At 47.4% G+C, this 9,643-nt stretch overlaps 1 protein-coding gene across 1 annotated transcript in view; it reads right to left on the bottom strand.

Annotated features, from left to right (window-relative positions):
• The window catches only part of LOC133107869 (CUB and sushi domain-containing protein 1-like), a 235,620-nt gene extending 232,281 nt beyond the window's left edge, over positions 1-3,339 (bottom strand). The window contains 1 exon segment of the mRNA XM_061217173.1: positions 3,211-3,339. Coding sequence (XP_061073157.1) covers positions 3,211-3,292 — 82 coding nt within the window. The 5' untranslated portion in view covers positions 3,293-3,339.
• Between the last annotated feature and the right edge of the window lie 6,304 nt (positions 3,340-9,643).

Genomic DNA, 9,643 nt, shown 5'->3' with positions numbered 1-9,643 from the left:
TCTAATTTGTCAGTGGCTGACTTCATTCTGGCCCAACGTGTTCTGTGGGACTGATGGCGGTTGGTCGCAGAGGGTATGGATTCTGTCTCCTCTTGGCTGCATTCGCTGGAGACTGTGTTGTGTTTCCAGGGCCAGAATCATGCTGAGCTAAGCAGGAGGATTATTTTACAGAATAGCATGCTGCTATATGCTTGAACCAATGTTCCCTCGGATTCTAACAAGGACGTCAAGTCCAGCCGACCAGAACGAATCAGCCGCAGAGCGAAACAGAGCCACCTCCGTCTTTCAGCACGCAGGGATTCTGGGTTCGTTCCAATCGCTGATTCCTCTGCTCCTTTCCCTGCTCCTGATCCGGAAATCGATTGAGGTCCACTATTTTTAAGGACAATTGCAACCCCTTAAATGTTTACTTCTAGGAGCTAGAAGTAGACATTGGGAACACCCAATCTTTCCTTTGAGCAGAAAACATGAGCGTATCCTTTCTGGAAGCTTTTTGTGGGGGTTTTTTTTCAGAAAGCCTGACGTATAAATTATCAACCTGTGGATCCACCTCTCCCCGGCTGCCACGTCTGTAACTGACCTGAGGGTCCACCTCTCCCCGGCTGCCACGTCTGTAACTGACCTGTGGGTCCACCTCTCCCTGGCTGCCGCGTCTGTAACTGACGTGGCTTCAAACTGACGTTTGAAGGAGCAAGAACATTCCATTTGCCTAATTCATTTTCTCAACACCCCTATCCTTACTTCTGCTTCTTTCATCTTATCCTAGCCTTCCCCCGATCGGTGGAGCTAGGGGCAAGAAACAGAGAAAATAAAAGAGGCGAGAAATACGGGATTAGAATGAGCCCTCTCTCAACACGAGTGTCACCTTTTAGCAGGAAGTGTTTTTGTGGTAGAACACGTATTCATATCGCCTTTCCGGCCAAAACAGCAAACCTCCCACTCCTATTCACCTCACTGACAATCTGAAAATGCATATTACCTTGGGAAATATAAGGTCACTGTTAGTTGGATTGCTATGTTTAGTTTGTTTTGTTTTACCTGTTATAGCTACTTGGAGAGGTCCTTTGCCCAGAATCCGCCGATTTCCCTTGGCTTTTACCAAGTCAAAGAACGCCAGATAGTCTCACGTCCTCAATTCACACCTGACGGGAATCCAAAAAGCAGTTCCAGAAGCTTCTCTCAGCCTAACTTCCGGATAAATAAAACTCCGAGCACGATTGCAATTGACAGCCTTTTATTTTCGGATAATTGATATGAGGACACTGTTTATACACATTTGTGTTTTTTCTCCGTTTTGTTAACAATAACAATGCAAATTAAAATCGCGCTGTTGCTCTCTCTCTCTCTCTGTAATCAATGTTCTCCATAATTGTAGATGTGCCGTTATTATTTTCCATAACAATAAGCAGTGCATTAGCATTCATTATTGTCTTTTTTTAAATTCAGTCACATTAGTTACCATTTATCAAAAATGTGGGAATACATGTTGGGCTCCGGCGCGAACGCGCGTGCGGCAGACCCGCATCTCCGGCTGTGGCGAGTCTCTGGTGCCGCTCGATGGAAGATCTGTGACACTGCGCGCTCCCGAGGAGACGGAGGAGCGGCGCCGCGATCGCCCCGACGGCAGCGCGCTTCCCAAATAAAGGACGAGTCGAGATCGCGATGCTCGCTGACTCAATTTCTGCTTCCATTAAGATATTTTCCCTCTCTTCCCTTCCTGACGTCTGCTGTTAGATCTCCTCCCCCCCCCCCTCCCCCCCACCACACACACACACACACACACACACATCCCGGGAGGAAGGCTCGACATGTGAGGAACAAGACCTGCGTTGTTGCCTCGGGGAGTGTGAGGGGGCTCGGGCTCTTCCCGCCTTTGTGGCACTGCTCCGCGCGGGCAGGCTTCACGGGGGAGGGCGAATGTCACACACAGCAACGAACTCCCACATCTGACGCTTCCCGTTACTCCACACCCCACTCCCCACTCCCCACACCCCCGCAGACGCCACGGGCGCTGTGCTCACAGACACAGTTTGCACTGTGTGCGTATCGGAACTGCGGGGCGATGCCAGTGGGTATGAAAGTCGTCGGACCTCGTATGAAACAGGGCATAAATGAGCGCGTCTTCAAACAGGCGGCAGGCACCGGGGCGAATCATTTCTAGATAAGCTCAAACGGGATTAGGCTAGTTACACGAGTGCGCTCACCAGGAGCATCTTTTTTAATCACAGACAGAACAAACTGCCCGGACCCTTTCAATCACAGCCGACTTAACGGGAGATCACTGCCGATACGAGTGAGGGGTAGAACTAACGATCTGACACTTTTTAAACCGAGGCATTTAAAACGGTATTGCCGTTGCCATAAAACGCTTATTTCATTTAATATTTATTCCTGTTGATCCACAAAGAAATTCTATTTAACACTGTCTTATTCAAAGCGGCGTACTTTCCTTCGCAAGGACCAGAGCATGCCCACACGGACTGAGATAGCCGTTTTGCTCTGCGAAAGATCAGAAAGGACGGGTGTATTTTCTAACCAAGAATTGAAAGCACACGAATCTCTGAGCGTAGCTGTAGGGACAGCATCTTACTCCGCGGTTCTCCTCACTTCACACATTCTCATCAAATCACGACCCACCAGGCTGCATTACGGTCCACGCCAGACAGGACAACAAGCGTATGCGTATCGGTGGCATTAAAACCGATCGCGGCAAACATTTTCTTAACAGGCTATGAGTCACGATCTGCCAACCGCTGCCAGCTCAAACACACACACACACACACACACACACACACACACACACACACACACACACACACACACACACACACACACACACACACACACACACACCACCGACCACAATTACATGTCAAACACAAGTAAGCTTGGCACTACTGTCTTTCGGTTACTGAAACCTGTCGGGATAGCTACCTCGCCTAACCTCCAGGTTTATATCATTTAAACGTCTCCTTCAAGCACAACATTTAAATCATTAAAATTATCTCTGTGCCCCTTGCAGGAGGTGGAGGACGTAAAGTTTTTTTCATCTCTCTTTTTTTTTAAAACTAGAATTTGTATAATTTAATCAAATTCAATCAAAAGAAGTTTACCAGGACTCACTGATAAACAGAACTATGAAATCAGCATTAGATACACTGCCGCGGGATCTCCCCGGGATCCGTGGGTTTTGTTACAGGGGAAACTTACCATCCGCCGAAGCGGCCAGCAATCCCACGTACAAGAAGAGAAACCAGCTCCGACAGCGCGCGAGTACTCCCACAACCTCCATCAGCGCGACGAGCCCCAGTCCCGCAAGTTTTCCCCTCGCGCAGCGTCGCCCGCATCCGCGCGGCATCCCGGTCCCTCCCGCGCCGACGCAGCTCAACGCGGCTCTCATGGCGAAGCGTCCGGCGAGCACCTTATCAGATGGTTTTCAAAGGAAGATTCACTTTGGGAGAAAAATCCCAACGCAACGGGTCCCTGCTTCCACCGCTGGACTGAACCATCTCATGAGTACCGCGGGGTCGGCCAATTCTATTTCATAAAAAAAAAAAAAAAAAAAAAAAAAAAATCGCATCAAAAAGGGAAACGCTAAGGCTAATTTAATTTATCTCTATAGGGTCCAGGTACATATTCATCCTCCTCAGTAGAGATGTAGTGATTTCCCCTGCGAGAGGGAGCGAGTATTCACTGCATTCGCACACAAGCAATTTCTTGAAATACACTGTACGCACGTCTTTATATCGTTATTGTAAAAAGGAATCGTTTTGTCGTTGATGTTTAGAATCCATATTCTGTCCCGTCCGAAGGCAAGGTACCCACGAGGATCATTTCAGGATGTATTCAGCTGAATCCAGCCCGCACAGCGATAACAGCGTCCTTGTCAATTAGGATATATATTTTTTTGTTGGGGAGGAAAAAACAAACAAACAAACCAAAAAAAGGAATTAATATTTTAATTCCAGTATTTCCGTTCTGAGCGTTCCATATATGTCCTCGAGACAACGCGAATTGTGGCAGGCTACTTCGCAAATCGGAAGGGCAAGCACGTCTCTCTCTCTCTCTCTCTCTCTCTCTCTCTCTCTCTCTCTCTCTCTCTCTCTCTCTGTTTAATTCAGCCTATCATCTGAAGTCTTCCCTTGTATGCGCAAACCTATACTTCAAAAGCTCGATGTCACTTTTGAGGAGTAGCGAGAGAAGAAAGTTACAGCAGCGACGGGCACGAGGGTATGACGAAGCACGAACGAAAACATAAATAAATGAAATAAATAATTTAGTTCAAATGTTGATTGATCTGTTTCCGTTTGGCAGACTTCCTGGGAGAATCTTCAGGGGTAGCGCGGTGCAGTCAAATGGACGCATTATACCGCAGATATAATATCCGGCCTTAAAGCATACAATAAATATATGCTGTATATATTTTTTTTATAGGCAGCCATAATATTGAGCGCAACAGCTGCGTCCACCACAAACAGCCGAACGACATCAGCAGCAGTCGGGGGAGCCCCGAGATTCAGGAGGCGCCCTGGACGGAGCCCGGAGAGGGGCGTCGGTGGAATTTAAAGGGGCACGCGCTCGCGAAGGGGCGGGAGACGGGCACAGATTCGGCTGACCCAGCTACAGTTGTGTGGCACTGCAGTGCGCGGCGCTCGGAGACCGGCTAACGGGCTCACGGGCTCACGGGCTGAGAGACTGGACTGGCGTGAGAAAGGCCGAAATCTGGCCCTCGTGGCAGCCGCGCTGCCCGTGTTCATTTCTCCGCCGTAGTTGAAGCGATTGATTAATGTCACCGATTGGCCGGAAGTCCCGCTCACCTGTGCCCCTGGTATAAATCAGCCCCTGATTGGACGGTGTGAGTGAACACCGGGAGCAGTCCCTGGTGTGCGGTGAGGTGCCGGACTGCTGCAGAGACAGCACCACGGCAACGGGCTGGTGTCCCAGTATGGCTCCCAGTTTAGGGGGTCACTGGAGGACCCCATCGTGGCCCTGAGGGTGGTGACGGGTTTTCACCCTGATGATGAGCTCATTTCTTTAACGAGGAGTCGGCTATTGATCGGCTAAGTTCTGACTATGCCAGGGGCTCTTCACATTTTCACATGCAGGATTCTGATTATAAATTTTTTTATCTTCCAAAATCTATATTCCATTCATTTAAATTTTACGAATTCAATTGGATTTATATTGCAGGTTTTTTTTTTTCGTCCCGTTTTTTTCTTTTCTTTTCAGAAAACAGCAAGCACATGAGGTAAAAAGAAAAGAAAAACCTTCTAGCAGTGGTCAGAAAAAGCCTCCAGTGGGGAGAAACCTGAGGAGGAACCGGGCTACAGAGCCAGCCAGCCAGCTGTAACGGCAGACGGATAAAACAGAAACGCAGTGAGAAACAAAGCCAGTGGGTTGGACAGCTTACAGTTTCCCAGTATATTAGCTGATATATATATTATGGTATATCACGTTTGGCCAGGAACACTGTTTTTCTCCAGAAGATGTGGACGGATCACTGACAGCAGTGTTAACACCACTCCAGGCATGCAGGACCGAGCACTGTTCATTTTCTCACCCTAACATCACCAATCAGCTCAGACCCAATTAGCCAGATGAGGTGAGTTAATTGTGTAGAAAACTGTGTTAACCAATCAATTAAGTGCAGTTACTGCAAACCCTGCGGCTCTCCGGGACCAGGGTCGAGTAGCCCTGCTGTACTGAGACTCTATGGTGCTTTACAGTATATTCCCTTACTGATAATCCCACATCTATGGTGCTTTACAGTATATTCCCTTACTGATAATCCCACATCTATGGTGCTTTACAGTATATATCCTTACTGATAATCCCACATCTATGGTGCTTTACAGTATATACCCTTACTGATAATCCCACATCTATGGTGCTTTACAGTATATACCCTTACTGATAGTCCCACATCTATGGTGCTTTACAGTATATACCCTTACTGATAGTCCAACGTTTATGGTGCTTTACAGTATATACCCTTACTGATAGTCCAACGTTTATGGTGCTTTACAGTATATACCCTTACTTATAGTCCAACGTTTATGGTGCTTTACAGTATATTCCCTTACTGCTGGAGCAACACTGCATGCAGGACGCTGAAATCAATTAGCAAAGCAATCCAATGCAATCACTCAATCAATCAATCAATAAATTATTCAGTCAATTACAAAACAAGGCTTATGTTATATTGATGTGCCGAAGCACAGTGTTTTTCATGGAGCGTTTTACTACTCGTAAGAACTGGGTCACGAACAGCACCCACAAAACCTAGCAAAGCGTTTATTTAAACAGAAACGCAGGCGTGTTGAACATCCTGTTTCAAAACGTGGGCGGACTGACTGACGCAGTCCGATGGCCTGTGAGAAGGCGTTCTCTGGTCATTACGCCATAGGCCACATCATCACTGATCCGGGCTACACCCCCGACACACCCACCAAACGGGAGCAAACGTACCTCAAAGGCTGTTGTAAAGATGTTGCCCACATCAGAAAATCAAGCAAAACGGACCAAAACGAAGCGGAAAGTTCTCCGACGGAACGCGCTCCAGCTGCCTCTGTGCACTCCACACAGCCCCGGGCCAGTTTTCACACAAATATCAAACACAACATTTTAGAAAATGACCTATTCCATGACAACAGGCTGCTGAAAGCACAATCTCTCCGCTAAATGTCAGAGAGGAGAGGGCGAGTTATGCTGTTTCAGCACCCTGCCTCCGCTGGCCATTCTGAGGATTCCCGCTTCGCAGAGGTGTATGTTCAGCGGTGTATGTTCAGAGGTGTATGTTCAGCGGTGTATGTTCAGCGGTGTATGTTCAGCGGTGTATGTTCAGAGGTGTATGTTCAGTGGTGTATGTTCAGAGGTGTATGTTCAGCGGTGTATGTTCAGAGGTGTATGTTCAGCGGTGTATGTTCAGCGGTGTATGTTCAGAGGTGTATGTTCAGTGGTGTATGTTCAGCGGTGTATGTTCAGCGGTGTATGTTCAGTGGTGTATGTTCAGAGGTGTATGTTCAGCGGTGTATGTTCAGCGGTGTATGTTCAGAGGTGTATGTTCAGTGGTGTATGTTCAGAGGTGTATGTTCAGCGGTGTATGTTCAGAGGTGTATGTTCAGCGGTGTATGTTCAGAGGTGTATGTTCAGAGGTGTATGTTCAGCAGTGTATGTTCAGAGGTGTATGTTCAGCAGTGTATGTTCAGAGGTGTATGTTCAGAGGTGTATGTTCAGAGGTGTATGTTCAGTGGTGTATGTTCAGCGGTGTATGTTCAGAGGTGTATGTTCAGCGGTGTATGATCAGCGGTGTATGTTCAGTGGTGTATGTTCAGAGATGTATGTTCAGCAGCGTCTCATCCTGATGACAGACCCCATGAACTGTGTCTGAATTTATGCATTAATACTTATTTTTAAATTTACTGATTCTGATCTGAGACAACTCACATGCACGCACACACACACACGCACACACGCACATGCACGCACACACACACAAACGCACACACGCACATGCACGCACACACACACACGCACACATGGACATGCATGCACACACATGCACGCACACAGACATGCATGCACGCACGCACGCACATACACACATGCAGGGATGCACACACACACGCAAGCACACACACGCACTCACTCCCACACATGCACTCACAGACAGACACACACTCACATACACCCACAGGTAAGCACGTATTGTTCACACACTCAAGACAAGGCTTTCTCAGAACTACAATGAGTAGAAAGCACTCAATAAAAGGCTGCAGGTTCATCGCCGTCTCTTAATCCAAGGCCCAGAGACTGAAAAGGGCCCTTGATTCCCAGAGATAAGCCCTCTCACTCTCCTGATCTCTTACACTCCTGATAAAAGCTCTCACTCTCCTGATCTCTTACACTCCTGATAAAAGCTCTCACTCTCCTGATCTCTTACACTCCTGATAAAAGCTCTCACTCTCCTGATCTCTTACACTCCTGATAAAAGCTCTCACTCTCCTGATCTGTTACACTCCTGATAAAAGCACTCACTCTCCTGATCTCTTCCACCTGATGAAACCTCTCACTCTCCTGACAAAACCACTCACACTCCTGATAAGACCTCTCACTCTCCTGATAAAACCTCTCACACTCCTGATAAGACCTCTCACTCTCCTGACAAAACCACTCACACTCCTGATAAAACCTCTCACTCTCCTGATAAGACCTCTCACTCTCCTGATCGCTCACACTCCTGATAAGACCTCTCACTCTCCTGATAAGACCTCTCACTCTCCTGATCGCTCACTCTCCTGATGAAGCCTGTCGGCGTGCTCACCCCCTGTGTTCCGCGGACGCACAGTGCAGCACATCCTGTGTTATCAGGCCTTTGTGCTGGCGCTCTAATCAGCTTCTGAAACAGGATGAAAGCACTGCACTGTTCATTACTGAGTGAAATTAATTCCCCGTGCTGCGCCCTTGTCCACTTCCTACGTCAGCATGACCAGAGGCTTATTCCAGCTGCATGTCTCATATTTACTAATGAAACGCTACTAATGTCCAGTACGCTTTTAATATCTTTTAATATCTTTTAATATCTTTTAATATCGCGTTTCAAGGTCCGTCATTATCACAGCCGTCTTTTTCCGTGGACATCTGAAGCCACAGCACGGGCGCTGATTGCAGGGAGAGAGGTCTCACAGAGCTGGGGTTGGGGAGAAGAAGAAGAAAAGCCCTGCCCTTCAGCAAACCGAGAAGCGGATGGCTCATTCAGTCTTTCAATTTTTAATCTTTTAATTTATTCTCCCCATAAAATATTGGCGAGGTTTCTGTCAGACCCAGCAGCATTGTCTGATCTGATTAGCCTCACAGCGGCAGGAGGAAGGCAGCAGGATGCAGTGACGCTAATGCTAATGCTAACGCTAATTCTAATGCTAACGCTAATGGCCTGTAGTATCCCACTGATTCCACCGGGGGAGCCCCAGATTCTCCATTACAGACATGCCCCAGATTCTCCATTACAGACAGGCCCCAGATTCTCCATTACAGACAGGCCCCAGAATTACCCTGATTACTGAGTTAGCTGGATAACTGCACTGAGTAAAACCCACAAAGCAGGATTACTGAGTTAGCTGGATCACTGCGCTGAGTAAAACCCACAGAGCAGGATTACTGAGTTAGCTGGATAACTGCACAAAGCAGGATTACTGAGTTAGCTGGATAACTGCACAAAGCAGGATTACTGAATTAGCTGGATAACTGCACAAAGCAGGATTACTGAATTAGCTGGATAACTGCACAAAGCAGGATTACTGAATTAGCTGGATAACTGCACAAAGCAGGATTACTGAATTAGCTGGATAACTGCACAAAGCAGGATATACTAGCTCGATCACTGCGCTGAATAAAACCCGGAACAGCTCTCTTTGCCGAAGTCCACGTTCCAGACTTGGGAGGGTTCTGGGTTTTAACTCACTCCAGTTATCCAGTTGACCCTGCTTGACGATGCAAGCCCCTGGTGTAGTTGCACAATAATGTGGCAACAATGTCGCAGAGCTGTATGAAAGTTTATGACTATTCCCAAAGAGATACGCCTAAGCAGAGATTATCTACTGCCATTTGCAGTGTCCTCAGTCATAGCCATTCAGGTTTCATAAGA

The sequence above is a fragment of the Conger conger genome, chromosome 1 (genome assembly GCF_963514075.1).
Source record: "Conger conger chromosome 1, fConCon1.1, whole genome shotgun sequence".
Lineage (NCBI taxonomy): Eukaryota > Metazoa > Chordata > Actinopteri > Anguilliformes > Congridae > Conger > Conger conger.
Note: the sequence above shows the minus strand (reverse complement) of the source record. Positions and strands in the feature narration are given on the sequence as shown.